Below are 24822 nucleotides of genomic sequence, written 5' to 3'. Positions count from 1 at the left end.
TCCATCTGTTTGTCCCTGCTGCTCTTCCCACCCGCGCCAGGTAGCTCCCGAGCGCCCTCGACGGCGGGGGAGGATCTGTTTAGGATGGTCGGGTTTTTACTGTTCTGTTCCCCCCTCATCAGTTTTGTAACAGGTGCCACTCCTGATTCACTCCACTATGAACACAGCCTCCACCCTTTGATTACAGTGCCTCGCAAAGTCCCGCGTCCCTTTAGCTTTAATGCCCTGATACATCTGTGGAGAAATCTTTCCCTCTGGACAAAACAAAACAATACCCAGTCCCCTCTCAAATATAACAGAACCAATCAGATCACTTTATCCTGCTGCCAATCAGTGTGTGCCCCTCCCTCCCCCCCAACATATTAAAAATAAAAACACAAATAGATAATAATAAAGGGGCTGGATTCTCCTCTCGCTCACCCCGGTGTCGCTCGGGCAGAGCGTATCTCCAGCGTAAGCCGAGACCAGAATCAAGACCCCCTGTTAATTTTTCTTTAGGAGAAGAAAGTTGTGTATATATTCCAGATGGACTGGCTGTTTCTTGTAGAAACACACAAAAGTAATTGGTATGTAAATATTCTTTTTGTTATTTTTTCCCCCCTCTTCCGACTAAAAAAGAAAGAAATGGTTGTAAATAAGCTATCTCGCCCCAGTTTAATTTCCTTCGATGCGAAGTTTGCTTTGTTATCCCTGGGGTGAACAGAAAGCCCTTTATGGATGGGCACTGGAGAAAATACAGTTTGTTGAGTTGCTTTTTTTAACGGGAGTCGGTTCTGAGAGACGGGAAAACAGGAAATCTGGCTTGTGGATATGGAGCCAATCTTGCCCCAACTTTTGTGGTGTCGTTCGCGAGTCTCAACCTGACGCTGGTTGGGATTATGGCTTTGTTTTCAAAAGATGAACGCTCCTCCCCGGCGGATTTGGTCAAGGTGGCTGGACTGTCTGGGGTCCAATCTATGAGATGTTGATTTGCCTTCAACTCTGTTTTTTGGATGGGATTCTGTTTGGGAAGGCAGTTAAATTCCTGTCCCTGTTTCTGAGCTTTGGGCTGGTCTGTGCTAAAGCGTAAATCACCAAATCTTGTTTGTTGTTGCATCTGCCTTTTCGAGGTTTGGATTTTCCACACCTACAGTTCCATCCCCAAATTCGCTTCTCGATTAGTTTTGCGTTCACCTCAGATTATCCATGTATCCATCCGCAAATTCTCTTCTCTCATCCACAGGGCCGATCTAGATGCCAATGCATTGCCCTTCCTATACGGGACTCCGAGGTGTAAAGCCAGAGCTGAGATCGACAGCCAAATTGTCACCCTTAGCGCTGTTCTCCTTTGCCAGCCAAGTATCCGCTTTTCCAAAATGGCTAGTGATTTTTGGGGTGGCTAGCTCGAGATTCCACACAAATATCTGGCTTCCAGGGGGCAGATAGTCAGTATTTCCTGAAAGTCAGGCCCCTTTCAGGTGTCGGTGTGAGCACCCCAGAAATAGCAGTGTCTGAAGAATCAAGGCCGTTCTTTCCTCAAGTCTGCTTCAAAAGCTTTTTGTCTTGAGCTCAAATCTTTCTCCTGGTGACCGTCAGAAGAAGGCCTCAACATCTCATGAGATTGAACCGCCGACCCTTGGCTGTTGGAAACCTTCCTGGCTTTGATTGGAAACTGCTTTGCCTCTGCCATCATATCGCCGTGCTGGGAAAACACAGCTGTCAGTCTGACAGCGGCTGTCTCTGTCCCCCGGAGAGTTCTTAGCAAATGAAATTGAACTGGGTAACGGTTCATCTGAGATGGGCAGTGGGAGAATCTTGGAGTAAATCCAGAGTGACTCCACTGGGTTCTGCAGGGCTATGGCCAAATTCTGATCCCAGTTACACTAGTCTGAGCCTGGAGAGACTCCATTAAAGTCACTCCAGATTTCCTCTGGTATAACCAACTTTTGTTGCAATCAGTGGAATCGATTGCAGATTCGCACTGGCATCAACAGATTCACTCTGGATTTACTCCTGGAGCCGAATCTGCCCCTTCCTGTAGAGCAACATTTGTGTCCAATTTATTTCTTGCTGAATCATAACTGAGTGTGTGTCGTGTCCAAACTCCACCCTGTGCACGGTGAAGACATCTAAACCTGCCGTTCCCCCTGCAACTCGCCAAATAGAAATACACCAGCCAAGGGCTATAGACTCGAACCTCTTAACCCACTGAAACTGGCAGTTTCCTCTGTGTATTGTTTAATTCAACTTTAATACAGTGCACAACTTTTCCTCCCCGTGAGATCATCTTGGACATCAATTTTCCCTCTCGGGCGCATAGGCGGCTAGAAGGAAAGGCCTGTTTTTAAAACGTTACACTCAAGCTCCAGTGAAACTCACGTCCCTGATGTGTCTCTAAGCCAGGAAGAAATCTCTGTAGCACCTGCAATACGGGGCATTTAACATGTGCCTAACAACTCAGAACTCCCCCAATTTGAAGCTGGTTTACCGACTTAAACCCGCCAGCCCCTTGTTTGGTTTTTTTTTTAACTGTTTCTGTCTGCAATGGTTTGTAACTTGCCTCATTTTCTCAGCATTGATTTTAATCTCTGGGCTTGCTTCTGGCGTTTGGTGTCGGAGCAAATGTTTTTTGCCACTCCGGCTCCGCACAGGTGTGGGGAGAATGGGGACCTCCTGTCAGCTCAGAAAGCAAGATTTCAGGCCCTTGCTCTGGGATATGCATATTAGCCAAAGCTTTTAGGCGAGTCTCTCAAACTTTCTGAAGCTGCCATGGTCACTTCGAGACGCACAGGATTTAGAGACAGGTCCTGATTCTTGACGGTATATAGACGTCTAACTCCATTGACTTGGGTGGGTGTGGGCCACAGCTCCTGTTTCTCGTTGGATCTCAGCGATCCCTGCATCTTTCCAAAGCAGACCACGAGATTGAGATTCAGTGATAAATGGGAGTGGGGTTTCTAAATCGCCCTGGTTGGAAAGGCAGCCCCGGCGATGGGGAGTAGGCTTTTGAAAAATCACAACTCCACCGTTTGCTCCACAGCTCATCCAGGAGGGAGAAAATCAATTTCAAACCCCATCCACTATGGGGAATATCTGCCCATTCCGATCTGTGACGGGCATGAATCACCCTGGCATCTGACCCCACCAACTGATTTTTTTCTGTTTTTTTTAGTCATCACCTCTTCTTGATTTTAATTCAAAGCCACAAACTCATCCCCTCTTAACTCCCCAGACATCCCCCATGAATGGCAAGCGATGCCAGCCCATCTGACGGACTTTGATTTAAGAGTCAGCCAGGCCTGTGTCTTGTCTGCATCCCAATGTGTCAGACCTCGCCCGTTTCCGTTGGAACTCGCCCACCTTGCGTTCGGCAATCACGTTAAGTAGGTCTCTTGTCTGAGATCTCTTTCCCTTCTGCCTTTGAGGGTTTGGCTCTGCTGGGTATGGGAGGCTTGGGATCTCTCTTCTCCCGTCTCAGCTGAACCGTCGCTTTCTTGGAAATAAACCCCAAAGAAGGAATCCTCCAGGCGGGGGCACAGAGAGTAGCCAGAACTGGACATGGATGCAAAGCAGTTTCCTTCTGAGCCGAGAGAAACCAGATCAGAAACTCAGATGGGAGAAAAGATCCCCCCCTACCTCGGTAGCGGACAAAACCCCACTCAGAACCGACTCCCAGCGCTCTAGGGTAGGTCAAAAAACACTCCCCAAAAGGTTCCCCCTCTCTCGGTGTGTGTTGTTAAAGATCTCTCCAGCTGGGGGCGCTGAACGAGCGTGTTGGGCTCAGAGTGAAGAAAACACACATTCCCCCTACCCCTCCTTCACCAAAGTCCGAGCGATCTCCCTCCGCTCTCTTTAATTTACTGTCCTCGGTTTCCTACTGTACATATGTTAATACGTTGTGGATTCAATACTTGGTGCCAGACAAGCACATTTTTATAAATGTCATTAAACTTTTATTGTAAAAAAAAAAAAAAAAAAAAAATACAGCCCCCAAAGGGGGGTTATTTATATTTTTTCTTAGCCTGGTTGTGGGTCTCAGGTTTTCATGTGTGTCTCTCTCGCCCCTGCCATCTGTGAGAGAGAGAGCGAGACTGTGTGTGATTGGCTGTTCTTCCAATCTTGACCCAGGATTGGCTGGCTCAGGGGTGGGGAATGGGACATGGGGCAGAGGGGAGCGAACTTTTTGGCCCGAGGGCGGCGTTGGGTTTTGGAAATTGTACGGAGGGCGGGTTAGGGGAGGGGGTCGTGGCCTGGTCCCCCCCCTCCCTAACCACCCCCAGACCCTCCTCGCCCCATCAAACCCCTCCTCTCATTCCTGAGCCCCCCCCAGGACCCCTGCCCCATCCAACCATCCCTTCTCCCTGTCCCCTGACTGCCCCCCAGAGCCTCTGCTCCCTGCCTCCCCTCCTTCCTGACTGGGACCCCTGCCCCCATTCAACCCCCTATTCCCCACCCCGACCCGTATCCACACCCCTGCCCCCTGAGCACCACCCCGAACTCCCCTGCTCTGTGCCCCCTTACCGTGCTGCCCAGAGTTTGCCCACCCCTGCTCTAGGGGGCGCCGGCCTCGATCCAGCCCCAGGCCAGGAGACTGGCTTGCTCGGGGTGGGGAATGGGACATGGGGACTTTCCCCTCTAGGGGGCACCAGCTCCAATCCAGCCCCAGGCTGGGGGACTGGCTGGGCCTGGGGGGTGGGGAATGGGACAGGGACCTTCCCCCCTAGGGGGCGCTGGCTCTGATCTGGCACAAGGGCTCATGCCCGATACCCGCCCACGCCCGGCTGGGGGCAGACAACCAGCCGTTCGCAAGCGAAAGTGGCGCAGTGTGTGAAAGAGGAACCCCGGGGTCTGGTTACCGGCTCCTTGCGTCACCTCCTGCTGGGGAGCAGTGCAGGCCGGTAAGGTAAAAATCCAGCCGGCTCTGCCCTGGGCGGGCTCGGAGACCCCCGTGTGGCTGGAGCTGGGGGGCAGCGAGGGGGTGAATCCCTGCTGGAAGGGGTGCTGCCACCAACGAATAGCCTCCTAGTGGGGGGGCTGGGAGCCAGGACTCCTGGGTTCTAGCCCCAGCTCTGGGAGGGGAGGGGGGCTGGGAGCCAGGACACCTGGGTTCTAGCCCCAGCTCTGGGAGGGGAGGGGGGTCTAGTGGGTTAGAGCAGGGGGGGCTGGGAGCCAGGACTCCTGGGTTCTTCCTCCCCTCCCTACACTTAACCCCACTCAGCCCCCCCCCCTTTATTTTAAATCCCGTAAGTGCCACCGCTGGGCTGCTGCCCATTGGCCACAAGGGGGCGCTCGGTGCATTTCTAGGAACCTCTGGGGCAGGTGGGGGAAGGAGGGGGGCGCAGCCCCCCCCCCCGCCGCCCCAGATCCGGTGAGGTGCTGGGAATGGGGAAGTGGTTCTGCAGAGCGGAAAAAGGACCTGTCAGTCACGGGGCCGAAAGAGGTAGTGGGGGGGGGGGGGGGGGATAGACAGGCGATCCCAGCCCGGAACTTGAATGGGTCCAGTTGCCCCGGCACGTGGTGTGTCCCCCCCCAGCCTGTGCACCCCACATGGGGCAAGAGACCTTCCCCCTCCAGGGGCCGGGCTCGGGGAGTGGGGGCTGGGACACGGGGGCCCTGCCCCACTAGGGGGTGGCGGCTCGGCGGGGGTGCCCTGGGGGGGTCTTGCTGCCTCCCCCCCGTCCCCGCCCCGGGACTGAAATCGCTTCGAGGTGGGAGATGCTGGGGCTGCCCCGTGAGCACTTACAGAATCCAGGGAGAAAGGGGAATAGAACCCAGGAGTCCTGGCTCCCTCCCGCCCCCGCCTTGCTCTACCCATTAGATCCCACTTCCCTCCCACAGCTGGGGAGAGAACCCAGGAGTCCTGGCTCCCAGCCCCCACACCCCTCTCTGTACCAACCCAGGAGTCCTGGCTCCCAGCCCCCCCCCCCCCCGCCCTGTACCCCTGTCTCCCGAGCTGGGGGGAGAACCCAGGAGTCCTGGCTCCTAGCCCCACCCCCTTGTCTAACCTACTAGGCTCCACTCCCCTCCCAGAGCTAGGGGAGAACCCAGGAGTCCTGGCTCCCAGCCCCCCCCCCGCTTTGTACCCCCCTTCCGTCCTAGAACTGGGGGGAGAACCCAGGAGTCCTGCCCCCACCTCCATACCCACCTCCCCTCCCAGGGTTGGGTAGAGAACCCAGGAGTCCTGGCTCCCAAACCCCCACTCCATACCCCCCAGGGTTGGGTAGAGAACCCAGGAGTCCTGGCTCCCTCCCCTCCCCCGCCAGCTGGGGAGAGAACCCCGGCGTCCGGCGCTGGAGGCGGGCGCTAGGACCCGCCGGCGGGGGGCGGGGCGACAGCTGTCTGTACATACCCAGGCGGCACCATGGAGGGGCGCAGAGCCGGAGGATGTCACAGGAGCAAGGACGCAGCAGCGGCCAGCCGGGAACCCCGGAGTCCGGGGAGCCCAGGCCCGATCAGGTACCGCCCCCCACCCCGCGGCACTGCGGGGCACCTGCGCACGGCACAGAGCGCGCGGCTGGGCGCTTCCCGGACTCCTGGGTTCCCTGTTGGGTCCCGGGGGATGAGTCTAGTGGGTTAGAGCTGGGGGGCTGGGAGCCAGGACTCCTGGGTTCTCTCCCCAGCTCTGGGAGGGGAGTGGGGGCTGGTGGGTTAGAGCAGGGGGGGCTGGGAGCCAGGACTCCTGGGTTCTCTCCCCAGCTCTGGGAGGGGAGTGGGGGCTGGTGGGTTAGAGCTGGGGGGCTGGGAGCCAGGACTCCTGGGTTCTCTCCCCAGCTCTGGGAGGGGAGTGGGGGCTGGTGGGTTAGAGCTGGGGGGCTGGGAGCCAGGACTCCTGGGTTCTCTCCCCAGTTCTGGGAGGGGAGTGGGGGCTGGTGGGTTAGAGCAGGGGGGGCTGGGAGCCAGGACTCCTGGGTTCTCTCCCCAGCTCTGCGAGGGGAGTGGGGGCTAGTGGTTAGAGCAGGGAGGGCTGGGAGCCAGGACTCCTGGGTTCTCTCCCCAGCTCTGGGAGGGGAGTGGGGGCTGGTGGGTTAGAGCAGGGAGGGCTGGGAGCCAGGACTCCTGGGTTCTCTCCCCAGCTCTGGGAGGGGAGTGGGGGCTGGTGGGTTAGAGCAGGGGGGGCTGGGAGCCAGGACTCCTGGGTTCTCTCCCCAGCTCTGGGACAGGAGTGGGGTCTAGTGGGTTACAGCGGGGGGGCTGGGAGCCAGGACTCCTGGGTTCTATCCCAGCTCTGGGAGGGGAGTGGGGTCTAGTGGTTAGAGCAGGGAGGGCTGGGAGCCAGGACTCCTGGGTTCCATCCCTGGCCCGGGGAGAGGAGTGGGGGCTGGTGGGTTAGAGCAGGGGGGGCTGGGAGCCAGGACCCCAGGGTTCCATCCCCGGCTGTGGGGGGGGGGGGGAGTGGTGTCTGGCGGGTTGGAGTTGGCGGCGGGGAGGCAGTGATGAGCTGCCAAAATCTTAACAACCGGTTCCCTATAAAAAGTTCTGATTTAAGGGCCGGGGTGGGGGGAGACACACCCGTGGGGCTGGGGGGCCCTGCAGGGCCTGGGGCAAATTGCCCCACTTGCCCCCCCGGCAGCCCTAGAGCTTGCAGCCCCCTCCCCCCTTACCTTGCCAGCAGCTCAAAGCAGCAGGACGAGGCCGGAGCTCAGCTGAGCTGCCCAGCTGGTGCCTGACCCCGCTGCAGCTGGGGGGGAGGGGCCGGGGGGAGCCTCAGTCTCCCCAGCTGGGAGTCCTGGGAGCAACAGGCCGGTCCGGCCCGCGGACCGGGGTTCTCTGCCCCCCCCCGCCCTTTAACAGCTGGGTCTCCACGGGGGGTCTAATTTTAGCAACCAGTTCGTGGGAACCTGTGGGAACCTGCTCCAGCTCCCCGCTGGGGGGAGGGACCCAGGACTCCTGGGTTCCATCTCCAGCGGGGGGGACACACACCAGTTGCTCAGAAGCTGGAGCAAATTCAGCGTGGGAGAAATTTTCCATTCCCACCTCGGCTCAGTTAACCCCGTCGCGCCCTCCCCGCTAGCGAGAGAACAGGTGCTTCCCGCTCAGAGCCTGCAGCCCGGGCCAGCCTGGCATCCTGCCAGCCCGGGCCAGACCCAGGGGCCCATCTAGCCCGGTGTCTGGCCCCTGTTCTGGGACTGGCGTTAACGCCGCTCCTGGCTGGGAGCTGCGCTAAGAACTAGGCCAGCCTGGCTGGGCTCACCGCTCTGAAGTAATAGCACCTGCTAGCCTGGCTGGTCTTGTTTACAGGGGACCGGGTCACACCCATGCTGCAGGGCATCCCTCAGTCGGGGTCAGGCAGCACAGTGTGGGCACCTTCTGCGAGCCGCCAGATGGGCCCAGGGTTCTGAGTGCGGGAGGGTAGGAGCCAGGACTCCTGGGTTCCCTCCCCAGCTCTGGAGGGGAGTGGGGTCTGGTGGGTTAGAGCAGGGGGGGCTGGGAGCCAGGACTCCTGGGTTCTCTCCCCGGCTCTGGGTGGGGAGTGGGGTCTGGTGAGTTGAGCGAGGGGGAACTGGGAGCCAGGACTCCTGGGTTCTTTCCCCAGCTCGGGGAAGGGGAGGGGAGGGGACTGTGGTCTGGTGGGTTAAAGCAGAGGCAACTGGGAGCTGGACTCCTGGGTTCTCTCCCCAGCTCTGGAAGGGGAGTGGGGGCTGGTGGGTTAGAGCAGGGGGCGGGGAGCCAGGACTCTTGGGTTCTCTCCCCGGCTCTGGGAGGGGAGTGTGGGCTTGTGGGTTAGAGCAGGGGGCGGAGAGCCAGGATTGTGGTTCACTCCTGGCGTGACCGTGTTACGTGGTGGCCGCGGGCCAAGGGCAGAGCTGGTTCTAATCTCAGGGCCATGCCGGCCCCTTATCTCCGCTTTACCTTGGCCACTCGCCTCTGGAAAGGGGGGAGGGGGGCACCAGGAGGGGCCCACATGGGAAAACGGCAACTGTGGGCTGGAAATTAACCGGGATGGGAGCCCTAGTGGTCAGGATGGGCCCCAGGGCGGCGCTAGGGGGCACGGCAGAGGGCTCGGCAGGGGGCGCTCTCCCCTGGCGGTCAGGGCTGGCCCCGACGCCCCAGGGCGGCGCGGCAGAGGGATCAGCAGGGGGCGCTCTCCCCTGGCGGTCAGGATGGCGCTAGGGGGCACGGCAGAGGGCTCGGCAGGGGGCGCTCTCCCCTGGCGGTCAGGGTGGCGCTAGGGGGCACGGCAGAGGGCTCGGCAGGGGGCGCTCTCCCCTGGCGGTCAGGGTGGCGCTAGGGGGCACGGCAGAGGGCTCGGCAGGGGGCGCTCTCCCCTGGCGGTCAGGGTGGCGCTAGGGGGCACGGCAGAGGGCTCGGCAGGGGGCGCTCTCCCCTGGCGGTCAGGGTGGCGCTAGGGGGCACGGCAGAGGGCTCGGCAGGGGGCGCTCTCCCCTGGCGGTCAGGGTGGCGCTAGGGGGCACGGCAGGGGGCTCGGCAGGGGGCGCTCTCCCCTGGCGGTCAGGGTGGCGCTAGGGGGCACGGCAGAGGGCTCGGCAGGGGGCGCTCTCCCCTGGCGGTCAGGGTGGCACTAGGGGGTGCTGTGCTGCCGGGAGCTGAGCTCAGGTGCTGTTTACTGTGATTTTTGCCAAGACCAGAGGGCTCCCCAGATCGGCTCCGTCTGTTCTTCGTGTCCTCGCGCCCGGCGGCCCGGCCCGGGGTCATGAGTCAAGGCTGGGCTGGGCAGCGTCTCGCTCCGCGCCGGAAGGCGGCCGCAGACCCGCGAACACCTGGGGCATCGGCGCGACCTGGGCTGGTTTCAGCCCCGGCGTTCGGCAGGGGACGTCCGGCCGGGCTGGGCCCGTGAAACGAGCTGGATCTAACCTCTCCCGTCTCCAGAAGACGGGACACCGGGCTGGGCCCATGGGCCGATCTGGGACAGAATCCACCCTGTCCGCTGTCAGCTCTGCCAGTGCCCCTCCCTCCCGACCCGTGTGCCCCCCCCAGCTGTGCCGGTGCCCCCCATAACCCCAGGGCTTTGCAATGACTCCTGAAGTGCCAGAGGGGGTCGATCTCTCCCTGTCAACCGCCTGAAGTCTGAGTGAGTGCGCGGCGAGGCGATCCGTGGGCACCCCCTGGCAATGATTTACAGACGCGGGGGCAGCCCTTAAATTCAAACAGCTCAGCTGGCTGTGTGCCCTGCTGCCAACCCTCAGAGCAGGTGTGCGCGCCCTTCCCACCGTGCTAGGTTAGTGGGTTAGAGCGGGGGGGCAGGAGCCAGGACTCCTGGGTTCTATCCCCAGCTCGGGCAGGGCAGGGGGGGTCTAGTGGGTTAGAACTGATGAGCTGGGAGCCAGGACTCCTGGGTTCTATTCTTTGTTCTGGGAGGTGAGGTGGATTAGAGGTGGGGCCGGGAGCCAGGACTCCTGGGTTCTGCCCGCAAAGGGGGAATGGGGTTGGCTGCATGCGGCATCCAGTCACTTCCTGAGCGCAGACCCTGGCTGGCTGGGCTCCGTGGGGAGTGGGGGGTGGACAATGCCTCCTGCGTCAGGGAAGCACGAAACGATCCCTGTCATTTCCCTCTCCTAAGCAGGTTTCCCTCATTTACTGGCCTTCCTGTTGCTGGGAAATCGAGACCGGATCTGAGCTGTGCTTAGGGTGCTGGGCTGGGTGATCCGGACTCCTGGCTTCTCTCTCTGGCTCTGGGAGGGGAGTGGGGTTTAGTGGTTGGAGCAGGGCTGAGAGCCAGGACTCCTGGGTTCTATCCCTGGCTCTGCCATAGACTCCCTGTGGCCCCTGGCGCAAGTCCTGGGTCTCTCTGAGCCTCAGCTGTGAAAGGGGAGACTGTTCCTGCCTTTCTCCGGTTAGACTGTGAGCCCTTCGGGGCAGGGACCGGCTCCCGCTCTGGGTCTGGGCAGCGCCCGGCACAATGGGGCCCCGCCGTGTTGTAGCATTAAGGTCCCCGGGCGCTGCTCTGGAGCTGCTCCCCACCAAGCCAGGCAGGACTCTGGGGAGCCTCCTCCCCCTCGGAGCAGCCTGTCTGCAGGGCAAGGAGCTCCCACGGCTTCACCTCCTGGGTCTGACCTTGGAGCATTCAGCATCCTCTGCCCCTCCGTGCGCTTCCCCCAGCAATAGAAAAACTCAACAATAACACGTGCAGCTGAGAGACACCACAGCGGGGCTGGCCCTGTCTGCCAGGGGAGCGCCCCCTACTGAGCCCTGTACCTGCAGCACAGCGCCCCCTAGTGCCGCACTGGGGCCAGGGGAGAGCGCCCCCTACTGAGCCCTGTACCTGCAGCACAGCGCCCCCTAGTGCCGCACTGGGGCCAGGGGAGAGCGCCCCCTACTGAGCCCTGTACCTGCAGCACAGCGCCCCCTAGTGCCGCACTGGGGCCAGCCCTGGTGCCAGGGGAGAGCGCCCCCTGCTGAGCCCCTGCCCCACTCCCTGCAGCACAGCGCCCCCTAGTGCCACACTGGAGCTAGTCCTGGTGCCAGGGGAGAGCGCCCCCTACTGAGCCTTCACCCGGCTCCCTGCAGCACAGCACCCCCTAGCGCCGCACTGGGGCCAGCCCTCTCTGCCAGGGGAGAGCGCCCCCTATTGAGCCCCCCAGTCCTTACAGTTACCTCCCCCTGCCCCAAGGTGGCTGCATCTCCACGCCAGGTGAGCCGTCCCCGTTTGGCGTTATGTGCGGCTGTTCCCCAGCTGCCCCGCCCCAGAAGTGGCTGCAGCTCAGCGTCCCCCTACAGCGGCGCTGTGCAGCTGTGTCCCCCAGGTGCCCTGCCCCACAGCTGCTTCTCCTTGTTTGTTGTTCATTGTGATGCGGAGAATGGTTTGGCCAGTTGCAAATTCAAGGGCGTCTTTGCTTCCTGGCCACGGACACGGGCTCATAAACACACAGGCTTCCTTTGTCTTTCCCTAGGTCAGGGAGGAAATCGCTCTCCCGTCTGCTCGCGGTTCCCACAACCCACAACGCCGAGGGGGGAACCCAGGCATCCGGGGTAGCAAAGCCATAAATTATAGCCCTGGGAGTCGGCACCTGCCACAGAGGGGTCATGAAGTCTGGGCCTGGGTGGGGACATCTGGCCCAGGCCGTTTGGGGGCGGGAGGGCTCAGGACGGTGGCAGGGCTGGGACCCAGGAGTCCGGGACCACAGTGTTGGGGGCCCCGCATCTCCCAGGGAGCGAGGGGGACGGGAAGCAGGCGTCCAGGGCAGAGAGGAAGGGTTGGTATGTTAAATCCACCCCCTTGCACACACAGGCCCGGCCTGAGCTCCCCCCGGCACCCACACCCCTGGCCTAACCCCCGGCCTGTCTCCCTTCTCCCCCCCGCAGGGCCTGATGGAGTGGGGCCGGGCCCGCCAGGTCTATCTGGTGACGGGCGGCTGCGGGTTCCTGGGCTCCCACCTGGTGCGGATGCTGGTGGAGCGGTCGCCCAACGTGGCCGAGGTGCGCGTCTTCGATCTGCAGCTGGATCCGGCCCTGGGGCAGCTGGGGACAGGTGAGGCGTGGGGCGTCCCCCCCCCCCGATTCCCTCCAGTAGGGGGCAGGGCTGCGCGCCCCCAGACAGTCACAGGGCCGTACTCCACCTTGGAAACGGTCCCTTGGAGGAACCCCGCCAGCAGCCCAGACCCCCAAGGGACCCCCCTCTTCCCTCCCCACCTCCTAGACTGAGCTGGGGGGCTCCAACCCCCCCACCCCGCTTTGCCCCTTGAGCTCTGCCCGGCGAGTCAACCAGGCTTGCAGCCGGCGTTGTCTCTCCAGACCCCTCCCTTGTTGATCTGCGTCGATCTCCACCAGTCCCTTAACGGCCCTCGCTGTTCCGGGAGCAGGGTTAACCTCCCCCCAACCCCGCCCCCCAGGACAGCCGTGAACAGGACAGAGGGAAACTGAGGCAGATGTGGGATTCCGGAAAAAATTACAGGAAATCCCCCTTCATCCCTCCTGTACCCCGGGAGGCCGAACCAAGCAGGGGCATGTTACCCCGAGTCCGGGGGGAGTTCAGCCCCGCCCGCGTTATCCGCTGGCCACCTTCAGATCCTCCCAGCTCGGTTTCTTATCCGTGAAGCCCAGGGGCCGACACGCGGAGCAGGCTCCCGTCCCCCCCGTGGGCCTGCTCCGTTAGATGACGCTAACCGGATGTACGGCGGGGGGGGGGGGGGGGGGGAGATTTCATGCCCTCCCACCCCCCAGCACCCGTCTGCCACCCTGAAACCTTTGGGGGTGAAAGTGGGCTGGGTCCTGCCATGACCCCCTCCCTTCATCGGCGAGGGGGGCAGGGGCCTCACCTTCCCCCCACGGCTCAGCTGGCAGGGGGTGCCCGTCCCCTAAGCTGTGGGCGAGGGAGGGACCCCTTGAGTATTTGGGAGCAGGGGCAGTGTCCCTGGGGCTCTGCTGGCTGGGGGTGCAGGGCGCCCCCCGGCATTGGCAGGTCCCCTCCGGGGCTGTGTGCATGCAAGGACCCCCAGGGCAGAGTCCTCGCCCCCCCCACCCCCGGGGGGCTGGGATTGGTTAAGGGAACCCACCAGGGCCGTGTCACCTCTGAGCAGGTGTCTCTGTGACCAGCCGCCGCCTTCCCTGGGGCTTCTCCCGCTCCCTGCGTCTCCCCCCCGGGCTCGGCCGTCCCGGCGCGGGCAGGCGGGCGGGAGCTGCAGACACGCCCGCGTGACTCAGTGCCCCGTGCCGAGCTGGAGGGGCTCGGTCCCGCTCACGTGCCGGCCTCGCTGACGGGCGGCCTGAGGCTCCGGGGCCTCCGCTCTGAGCGAGAGGCGAAGCCGGGGGAGGAACTGGCCGTTCCCTGCTAGTTCAGCTGTTTCCACTTTCCGTGACGCCTCCGCTCCCTGCCGTGGTTTGAGCCCGCGGCCGCGGGGCCTGACTCGTGCCTCGAAGTGCCGCTGCCCTGCCCGAGGAGGGCGTCCAAGCTGGGGACCGCCCCCCCCCCAGCCGGCCTGTGTCTGCCCAGGGACCTGAGCCATCGGTGGGGCAAATAGCCGCCCGTGGGCTCTTTTCCCGGGTCCCGCGGCCCTGCAGTGTGTGAGGGGGTTGGAACACAGACTCACAGGACTGGGAGGGACCTCGACGGGTGGTCTAGTCCTGTCCCTGGCCTCATGGCAGGGCTGAGTATTATAGACCATCCCTGACCGGGCTTTGTCCAACGCGCTCTTAACATCTCCAGTGCTGCAGATTCCACTTCCTCCCTGAGCAATTTATTCCAGTGCCGAACCACCCGGGCAGTGAGGGAGTTTTTCCTAATGTCCCACCTCAGCCGCCCTTGCTGCAGTTTCAGCCCATTGCTTCTTGTCCTGGCCTCTGAGGTTGAGAAGAACAATTCTTCTCCCTCCTCCTCGTAACAACCCTTTACGTACTCGGAAACTGTTCTCATGGCCCCGCTCAGGCTTCTCTCCTCCGAACGAAACAAACCCAGGTCTTTCAGTCTTCCCTCGCGGCTCATGGGTTCTAGAACTTCCCTCATTTCTGTTGCTCTTCTCTGGACTTTCTCCAATTTGGCCACATCCTGCCTGAAATGTGGCGCCCAGAACTGGACACAAGACTCCAGTTGAAGCCTGATCAGCACAGAGTAGAGTCAGGGGCAGCTGTAGGCATTTTGCCGCCCCAAGCCCGGCAGGCAGCTGCCTCCGGGAGGTTCGCCGAAGCCGCGGGACCAGCGGACCCTCCGCAGGCAGCCGCCGAAGGCAGCCTGCCTGCCACCCTCGCGGCGACCGGCAGAGCGCCCCCCGCGGCTTGGGGTGCTGGTGCCTGGAGCCGCCCCTGAGCAGAGCGGAAGAATCACTTCTCGCGTCTTGCTCACAACGCTCCTGCTGATACAGCCCAGAAGGTTGTTCGCTTGTTTTGCAGCAGCGTTACACTGTTGACTCAGATTTAGCTTGTGATCCACTGTGACCCCCAGATCCCTTCCCGCGGTTCTCCTTCCTAGGCAGCCATTTCCCGTTGTGTGTGTGCGACTGATTGCTCCTGCCTAAGTGGAGCACTTTGCATTTGTCCTTATTGAATTTCATCCTATTGACTTCAGACCATTTCTCCAGTTTGTCCAGATCGTTTTGAATTTTCATCCTCTCCTCCAAAGCACTTGCAACCCCTCCCAGCTTGGGATCGCCCGCAAACACTATAAGTCTATCTCTGGGCCATTAGCATGCCAGGTTTCCCTCCATCCCAGAATCTCTCCACCCCATGGAGGTCCCACCATTGACCACTGATCCCACAGGGGACCACAGGAGGCTGAGCCCAGGGGAGTCCAACAGGAGATGGTGGCTGCGGTGGGATCCTGTCTGTCACCACCTCCCTGCCCCCAAGGGGTCTGGCTGGGCGATTCTTTCCCCCCTGAATTTGCTCTCTGGGCCCTCCCTGGCTGGGCGGCGGATGAGCGATCGCCTCCGTCCCAGGCAAAGCTGATTTCATCGGGCACCTGTGCCTTGTTTCCTGAGAAACGTTGTGGCACGGAGTCCCCGGGCGCTGCTCTGGAGCTGCTCCCCACCAAGCCAGGCAGGACTCTGGGGAGCCTCCTCCCCCTCGGAGCAGCCTGTCTGCAGGGCAAGAAGCTCCCACGGCTTCACCTCCTGGGTCTGACCTTGGAGCATTCAGCATCCTCTGCCCCTCCGTGCGCTTCCCCCAGCGAGTCCGCCCCGGCGGGGTCCTGGGGGGGCCACAGGGTCCTGCCCCCCCCCACCCCCACCCGGCCTGAGCGTCCTGCTGTTGAGGATCCTTGGCGCCGAGGTTGCCTCTCCAGACCCTTGTTGATCTGGGTCGGTTTCAGCGCGTCCCGTAGTGCCTCCGAGACAGCCAGGCGTCCTCCCCCTCCCCCTCCCACCCCGTCTCCTGTGCCGTCCCAGGAGCAGGGTTAACCCTTTGGTCCCCCTGGCCCGGGCAGCCATGCAAAGTACAGAGGGAAACTGAGGCACGTGTGTGTGGGGGGGAGTCATACAAATATTATAGCCCATTCCCCCTTTGTCTCCCTCCCACATGGCCCCGATTCCCTCCAGCAGGGGAAGTGCGTGTGGACACACAGACGCCCCAGGAAGTAACATGTTTTGTCGCATGCAGACGCTGATCTCAGTGTGTGTGTGTGGGGGGGGGGCGGGGGAGCGGAGGGGGCCCAGCCCCTGCGGGAGGGATCAGAGCCGTATCTCTAGTGCTCCCTCTGTGGGTCAACCCAGGACAATGGGCCTTTGTGTCTGTGTTTTGTGTGCGCTAAGTCACGTACCGGGTGGTGTGTGCGTTGCGGGGGAGGGGGCGCGGGGGGGTGTCAGTTACTCATCAGTGCCGGTATGAACCCAGGAGTCCTGACTCCCAGCCCCAGAGTGCTCATCACTAGACCCCAGGACTCCTGGGTTCTGTCTCCGGCTCTGGGAGGGGAGTGGGGTCTAGTGGGTAGAGCAGGGAGGGGCTGGGAGCCAGGACTCCTGGGTTCTGTCTCCGGCTCTGGGAGGGGAGTGGGGGCTGGTGGTTAGAGCAGGGAGGGGCTGGGAGCCAGGACTCCTGGGTTCTCTCCCAGCTCTGAGAGGGGAGTGAGGGCTGGTGGTTAGAGCACGTGGACTGAGAGGGTGTTTGGTTTCCAGCAGCACCCACGCTGTGTGGTCAGCTCTTGCCTCGTGCCTGACCCATCTGAGAGCTGCTCCCGGACAGGAACGGCTCCCAGACGCTGTCAGGGAGCTGGAGGCAGGAGCAGAATTGATTAGATCCTCAGCTGGGTGGGGCCCGGCTGCCTGGGCCCTGAGATTTATGTCTTGGGCCGGGCCCTGGATTCGTTCACCTTGTCAACAGCCCAGCATAACCCAGCCGTGGCCTGTAACTGGAATCCTGCTCCCGCCATGCCCTGTCCACAGAGATAGAGCTGGTAGGGGGGCACCAGCAGAAACGGGGGTGCAGACCAGGGCTGGGCTGGCAGGGGCTGCGGGTCGGGAGTGAGGGGCACCGGCAGAGCAGGGGGGGGGCAGGGCTGGGCCAGCAGGGGCTGCGGGTCGGGAGTGAGGGGCACCGGCAGAGCTGGGGGGGCAGGGCTGGGCTAGCAGGGGCTGCGGGTCGGGAGTGAGGGGCACCGGCAGGGCTGTTTATTAGGAAACTTCCATTGGAAGAAATTGGCTTTCAAACCTGCGTTGCTCCATGGGATGAATTAATCACGGCTCCGGTTCAAGATGCCTGGAGAGTTTCCACTGGATTCCTGACTGGAGCCAATTAATCAGGGAATCAAGTTTTTCTGCGAAAATATTGTTGAGAAATCACCTTTTATCTGGGCCTCGGATCCACCTCCACCCCCCTGAGCCAGCCAGTCCCTGCCCTGGGGCCGGATGGGAGCCAGCGCCCCCTGGAGGGGACAGGCCCCTGCCCCATTCCCTGCCCCTGAGCCAGCCAGTCCCCGCCCTGGGGCTGGATCGGAGCCAGCGCCCCCTGGAGGTAAAATGCCCGTCCCCCATTTCCCCAAACTCCCATGTTTGCGTGCTCCTCTCTCTGCCGGAGGATGTGCCACTGTCTGTTTCCATCTGGTGGTTTCTATCGGAAAATGTGTCCCAGAGGAACAGCTCCTTCCCATGAAGGCCGGGAGGGAGACACGCACGGGTCAGGTCGGGGCCGGGCAGGAATGCGGGGCGGGCCTGACACTGGATGGGAGCCGGGTGCCACCCGGCCCAGCTGGCAGGAAAGAGGATCGGTGACAGTCAAGATACCAGTAAAAGAAGTGACCCCACTCCCCTCCCAGAGCTGGGGGGAGAACCCAGGAGTCCTGGCTCCCAGCCCCCCCTGCTCTAACTACCACACCCCACTCCCCTCCCAGAGCTGGGGGGAGAACCCAGGAGTCCTGGCTCCCAGCCCCCCCTGCTCTAACTACCACACCCCACTCCCCTGCCAGAGCTGGGGGGAGAACCCAGGAGTCCTGGTTCCCAGCCCCCCCTGCTCTAACTACCACACCCCACTCCCCTCCCAGAGCTGGGAAGAGAACCCAGGAGTCCTGGCTCCCAGCCCCCCTGCTCTAACCACCACACCCCACTCCCCTCCCAGAGCTGGGGGGAGAACCCAGGAGTCCTGGTTCCCAGCCCCCCCTGCTCTAACTACCACACCCCACTCCCCTCCCAGAGCTGGGGGGAGAACCCAGGAGTCCTGGCTCCCAGCCCCCCTGCTCTAACCACCACACCCTACTCCCCTCCCAGAGCTGGGGGGAGAACCCAGGAGTCCTGGCTCCTAGTCCCCCTGCTCTAACCACCACACCCCACTCCCCTCCCAGAGCTGGGGGGAGAACCCAGGAGTCCTGGCTCCTAGCTTCAACCCACCAGACCCCACTCCCATCCCAGGGGCAGGATAGAACCCAGGAGTCCTGGCTCCAAGCCCCCACCCCACTTCAAGCCCTCTCACCGGGGCTCTGTATCTCTGTTTCAGACAAGGTGAAGGTGACCCTGATCTTGGGGGACATCAGTAGCCCCACGGACGTTGGGGCTGCCGTGCAGGGGGCGGACGTGGTGATCCACGCAGCCAGCTTGGTGGACGTGTGGGGCAGGGTCCCGCCCGAGAAGATCACGGAGGTGAACGTTCACGGTACGGGAAGCGGCTGGGGCTGGGGCAGAGCACGTCGCTGGGGGGCACTTTGCTGCAGGGAGCTCGGCCGGGGGCGCTCTCGCCGGGCAGCCAGCGTTCCTGCCTCGCTCCCGCTAGCGCCCCCTGCTGGCTCTGGAGTAGCCGGGAACACCCACCCCCTCCAGGCTGAGGCTGGGACTGGAATTCGGAACGTCTCCTCTCCTGCTCCTCCGAGCCATCTCCGCCGCTCTTGGCCTGGACGGTCTGTCCCGCTTCCAGGTTTCCGCTGGAAAAGCCCTGAGCTTCGGAAAATCCCTCCCACGCAGCCCAGGGACTGAAGAGGGAAGCGGCAGCAGGTGCCGCCTCTGCCAGCTGTTTACCAAACACAAGTCACGCTACCGGGTGGGTGAGTGAATCCCGGGGGGGGGGCCCACACGCCCCGTCCTGGCCCCCACACGAGCCTGATCCACCTCTTCTGAGTGACAGCGAATGATTCCAGAGCTGGAGGATTTGGGTGCAGAAGGGAAACTGAGGTACAGAGCTGGGGTAGAACCGTGGAGTCCCGGCTCCCCCGGCTGCTCCGGGACCTGGGCAGGGGTTGGGCTGCGGAGGAGAAGGCTCTCACGCCAGGCAGAGTCGGGGGTGCTCGGATACCTGATTAACCCCCTGTTTTCCGCTCCCCCCACCTCCAGGGACCAAGAACGTGATTGACGCCTGTGTCGAGCATGGGACCCAGTATCTGATCTACACCAGCAGCATGGAGGTTGTAGGCCCCAACACCAAGGGGGATCCCTTCTACAGGTACCTGGCTTCCTCTGCTCTAACCACTGGACACCACTCCCCTCCCAGAGCTGGGGAGAGAACCCAGGAGTCCTGGCTCCCAGCCCCTCCCTGCTCTAACCACCAGCCCCCACTCCCCTCCCAGAGCTGAGATAGAACCCAGGAGTCCTGGCTCCCAGCCCCTCCCTGCTCCAACCACCAGCCCCCACTCCCCTCCTAGAGCCAGGGACACAACCCAGGCGTCCTAGGAGTTAAAGGCCCTCATCCCTAGGAAGGAACAATCAGTTGCACACGTACGAAATGGGAAGTGGCTGACTAGGAAGGAGAACTGCGGAAAGGGATCTAGGGGTCATAGTGGATCACAAGGTAAATATGAGTCAACAGTGTAACCATGTTGCAAAACAAGCGAACCTCCTTCTGGGCTGTATCAGCAGGAGGGTTGTGAGCACGACGCGAGAAGTGATTCTTCCGCTCTGCTCCGCGCTGCTACAGAAGCAGCTGGAGTGTTGGGTCCGGTTCTGCGCCCCACATTTCAGGCAGGATGTGGACAAATTGGAGAGAGTCCAGAGAAGAGCAGCAGAAATGGTTCAAGGTCTGGAAACCAGGAGCTGGGAGGGGAACACCTGGGTTTGCTGAGTCTGCGGAAGAGGAGACTGAGAGGGGACATGAGAACCGTTTTCAAGGTTGTTACGAGGAGGAGGGGGAAGAATTGTTCTTCTCAACCGCTGAGGCCAGGACAAGCAGCAAGGGGCTTAAACTGCAGCAAGGGCGGTTGAGGTTGGACATTAGAAAAACTTCCCACCTGCCCGGGTGGTTCAGCACCGGAATAAATTGCCCAGGGAGGTTGTGGAATCTCCATCACTGGGGATTTTTAAGAGCAGGTTGGACAAACACCGGGCAGGGATGGGCCAGATCAGTGGTTCCCGAATCGTACCAACCCGCGAACCCCCTTTCACTAAAATGTCGAGTCTCTTGAACCCCCTCCTAAAAATGAACATTTCCAGGCCTTTTCTCCCATGACCGATGGAAGCAGCGATCTTGGAAAGAATTTGGTACCTTATGACACATTATTATTTATCATTCCATTGTTCACGTTGTTGCATCATGAAAACGGCAACACTCTTCCCAGAGTCACTCCTGTGCTCGAATCACTTCGATTCAGCCTCCTCCGTGTCTTGTCAGGGAGGATCAGACGGGAACCGGCAGCAAACCCTTAGTCCTGCCGTGAGTGCGGGGCCCTGGCTAGACGACCTCTCGAGGTCCCTTCCAGTCCTGTGAGTCTAGGATTCCACGACTCCCCCCCCTCCCTGCTGCGGTCTCTGGCCCCCACCCAGCTTCAGCTGTTTCCAGCCCCACCCAGGGCTTCCCTCAGGGTTCCCACCCCGGCCCCATGGCAACCACCACATGAAACAAACACACTGCAGGCAGCGGGCACGTTGAGCTGTGACGCCCTTCACTGCCGTCCCGGACGCCTGGGTCCCCCCCTCCCCCCGCCGCCCGGGCTACGTCTGTCTGCCATCCCGGATGCCTGGGTCCTGTTTTCATCCCCTGAAGCTCTTCAGGTGGCGAGCAGCTGTGCTCCTGGTTTTGACGCTTGCACCCCCCCCCCCAGCGTGGCCCCTCCGGATGTGGGTGGCTGGGGACAGCAGGTTCCATCCGGCGCTGGCTGGGGGTTGTTCCAATATCCCTCCCTTGCTTGGAGCCGGCTGGGAGGGTCGCGCGGGGGGGGGGGATACCGGAGGGGGAGAGGCTGGGGAGGTGGCCAGAGCTCAGAGCAGAGGGGTGGTGGGGGCAGTGGGATCGCAGAAGGGTTTAAGGGGGGGGCAGGGACTGCCAGAGCTCAGAGCAGAGGGGTGGTGGGGGCAGGGGGATCGCAGAAGTGTTAAATCGGGGCCGGGGACTGCCAGAGCTCAGAGCAGAGGGGTGGTGGGGGCGGTGGGATCGCAGAAGGGTTGAAGAGGGGGGTGGGGACTGCCAGAGCTCAGAGCAGAGTGGTGGTGGGGGCGGTGGGATCGCAGAAGGGTTTAAGGGGGGGCGGGGACTGCCAGAGCTCAGAGCAGAGGGGTGGTGGGGGCGGTGGGATCGCAGAAGGGTTTAAGGGGGGGGCGGGGACTGCCAGCGGTCAGAGCAGAGGGGTGGTGGGGGCGGTGGGATCCTGGAAAGGGGACAGACGGGCAGGAAGTGGCACTGCCCCTGAGCGCCTGTCTCGCCTGTTGCAGGGGGAACGAGGACTCGGCCTACAATGCCCAGCACGAGCAGCCGTACCCCCTGAGCAAGGCGCAGGCCGAGCGCATGGTCATCGAGGCCAACGGGACGCCGGTAAGTAGCCCCGTGGCACAGCCCCTGGGATGGGGGAGAGCAACCCTGCAGAGCTCTGCGTCCCCTGCCCCACACCCCCACGGGAGGGAGGAAATGGGACCCAGGCGTCCGGGACAAGCCCACTAAGGACTCTGCAGCCATCGGGGCGGGGGAGGGGAAGACAGATTGTGATCGGGAATGGGACCCAGGCATCCGGGACGGCATCACGCAGACCACCCAGCCCCTGGGGAGTGAGGGGATGGGACCCAGGCGTCCGGGCACTCACCCCCCTGTCTGCCCACAGCTGGGGGGCGGTCGGTGGCTGGTGACCTGCGCCCTGCGCCCCACGGGGATCTATGGGGAGAAACACCCGCTAATGAAGGAATTCTACGAGAAGGGGCTGCAGACGGGACGCAGGCTGCTCCGGGCCATTCCCGTCAGCACCGAGCACGGCCGGGTCTACGTGGGTGAGTGACAGCGCGGCGCCCCTCACTCCCGACCCGCAGCCCCCGCTAGCCCAGCCCGGCCGGCGCCCCTCACTCCCGACCCGCAGCCCCCGCTAGCCCAGCCCGGCCGGCGCCCCTCACTCCCGACCCGCAGCCCCCGCTAGCCCAGCCCGGCCGGCGCCCCTCACTCCCGACCCGCAGCCCCCGCTAGCCCAGCCCGGCCGGCGCCCCTCACTCCCGACCCGCAGCCCCCGCTAGCCCAGCCCGGCCGGCGCCCCTCACTCCCGACCCGCAGCCCCCTGCTCCCCCAGCCCTGCCGGCGCCCCTCACTCCTGCCCCGCAGCCCCCTGCTAGCCCAGATCCCCCCCCCCAGCTCCTTGGTGGGGGGGAGGGGTGTGTGGTTTGTGCGTGTGGACGCAGGGCGACTGTGAAAATGGGGCTTGGTCTGGAGGCGGGATTGTGTGTGTGTAGCACTGCCCCCTGCTGGAGGGGATTGGGGTGGTGTGTGTGTCTGAGCGATGTCGCCATCTAGTGGCTGCAGCTCACATGCGGGATTGAATTCCCGGCCAAAGAGGGGAGATTTATCCTTGGGCGGGGGGGCGGAGGGGAGCGCGGTGCTGCCCCCTCCTGGGGCAGATCAGGGCTGGGTGTTTGACCCGCCCCCCCTTTGTCTCCCCTGCAGGCAACGTGGCCTGGATGCACGTGCTGGTGGCGCGGCAGATGCAGGAGGCCCCGGCGGCCATCGGGGGCCAGGTCTACTTCTGCTACGACGCCTCCCCCTACAAGAGCTACGAGGACTTTAACATGGAGATCCTGGCCTCCTGCGGCTTCCGCCTCCTGGGCTCCCAGCCCGTCGTGCCCCACTGGCTCCTGCGCTGCCTGGCCCTGGCCAACGACCTCCTCCGGCGGCTTCTCCGGCCCTTCTTTTCCTACGCCCCCCTGCTGAACCCATACACCCTGGCCGTGGCCAGCACCACCTTCACGGTGCAGACGGACAAGGCCCAGCGCCACTTCGGCTACCAGCCCCTCTACAGCTGGGAGGAGAGCCGAGCCCGCACGGTGGCCTGGCTCCAGGAGGTCGACGCCCAGAGAGAGGCGGGGAAGTAGGGCAGGTGGGGGACGGAGCAGCTGGGCCTTGGTTCCAGCCGGCGTCTTTCTTTGCAATGAATCCGGCTCCGGAGAGAGGGATCCAGATCCAGGTGTTGTTCCAACCCGCCAGTGCCGGGGGAATGTGGGAATCCAGATCCGGATTTTGCTCTGATCCTACCTCCAGCCTTCCAGTGAATCTGGCTCCATGGAGATGGATTCCAGATCCGGGTTTTGCTTCCAGCCTCTGCCCCTCAGCGCAGAGGAATTTGCCAGTCCAGGTCTTGTCTCATCCCAGCACACAGCGGCCTCGGTTACCTTGGGATCCAGATCCGTGTCCCCCCCCCCCGCCCCCCCGTGCATTCCTGCAGACCATCCCGCGCTGATCGCAAGTGGATCCGGATCTGGGTTTTGTTACCATCCTGGTGCTGTGGTCCAGATCCCCAGCGCACTTCTGGGGAGGAACCAACTCTACTGTCACGGGATCTGGACCTGCAGCCCCCCCACCCCCCCAGCCCCATGTCATCGCAGAGGCGGGTCAGACAGCTGGACCCGGATCCTACTCAGACGGCTCCTGGACTCCATGCTCCATGGAGATCCCGCTCCGGGATTTCTTTCCAGCCTATGTATTATCCCCCAGCCTGGACTCCATGCTCCATGGAGATCCCGCTCCGGGATTTCTTTCCAGCCTATGTATTATCCCCCAGCCTGGACTCCATGCTCCATGGAGATTCCGCTCCGGGATTTCTTTCCAGCCTATGTATTATCCCCCAGCCTGGACTCCAGCTCCATGGAGGCCAACCCGCCTATTAGACCTGTTGGGTTGGAGTCCATTCCCCATCGGACTCCAGCTCCAGGCTTTCCTTCAGCGCACCAATCCCTCTGGTCTAAGCATTAACTTCCTCAATCGTTATGATTAATTATTATTATTATTTTATTATGACTAATTATAAGAAGAGGCCGAAAGTCCACACAGACGCACCAAGCAAAGTCTGGTAACTTATGTATTAATTAAACTCTTAAAGGATCACTTGAAAATGGATAAAATCATTTTTTGTAGGGTCGGAAGGGGCCTGGCTGGCTCAGGGGGTGGGGAATGGGGCAGGGGCCTGTCCCCTCTAGGGGGCGCCGGTGCCCATCCGGCCCCAGGGCAGGGGATTGGCTGGCTCAGGGGGTGGGGAAGGGGGCTGGGGCCTGTCCCCTCTAGGGGGCGCCGGCGCCCATCCGGCCCCAGGGCAGGGAATTGGCTGGCTCAGGGGGTGGGGAATGGGGCAGGGGCCTGTCCCCTCTAGGGGGCGCCGGTGCCCATCCGGCCCCAGGGCAGGGGATTGGCTGGCTCAGGGGGTGGGGAAGGGGGCTGGGGCCTGTCCCCTCTAGGGGGCGCCGGCGCCCATCCGGCCCCAGGGCAGGGGATTGGCTGGCTCAGGGGGTGGGGAATGGGGCAGGGGCCTGTCCCCTCTAGGGGGCGCCGGGTCCCATCCGGCCCCAGGGCAGGGGATTGGCTGGCTCAGGGGGTGGGGAAGGGGCCTGGGGCCTGTCCCCTCTAGGGGGCGCCGGCTCCCATCCGGCCCCAGGGCAGGGGATTGGCTGGCTCAGGGGGTGGGGAAGGGGGCTGGGGCCTGTCCCCTCTAGGGGGCGCCGGTGCCCATCTGGCCCCAGGGCAGGGGATTGGCTGGCTCAGGGGGTGGGGAAGGGGGCAGGGACTTTCCCCCTTGAGAGCCAGACTCTGGCCCGGGCTGTGGGGCCGTGACCGGGCCCCGGCCCATCCCTCCCCGTCCCATGTGGCAGC

General features: G+C 62.6%; 1 protein-coding gene across 1 annotated transcript; it reads left to right on the top strand.

Moving 5' to 3' along the window:
• The first annotated feature begins 6306 nt into the window (after positions 1-6306).
• LOC123369905 (3 beta-hydroxysteroid dehydrogenase type 7-like) lies at positions 6307-24043 on the top strand. Its single transcript, XM_045015958.1, has 7 exons — positions 6307-6435; positions 12241-12406; positions 18289-18444; positions 19116-19224; positions 21423-21522; positions 21806-21968; positions 22630-24043. The coding sequence occupies exons 1-7, from the start codon at positions 6364-6366 to the stop codon at positions 23052-23054; spliced, it is 1191 nt and encodes a 396-aa protein (XP_044871893.1). The 5' UTR covers positions 6307-6363; the 3' UTR covers positions 23055-24043.
• Positions 24044-24822: the final 779 nt, after the last annotated feature.

The sequence above is a fragment of the Mauremys mutica genome, chromosome 4 (genome assembly GCF_020497125.1).
Source record: "Mauremys mutica isolate MM-2020 ecotype Southern chromosome 4, ASM2049712v1, whole genome shotgun sequence".
Classification (NCBI taxonomy): Eukaryota; Metazoa; Chordata; order Testudines; family Geoemydidae; genus Mauremys; species Mauremys mutica.
The sequence above is the reverse complement of the archived record's forward strand: the minus strand, read 5'-3'. Positions and strand labels throughout refer to the sequence as shown.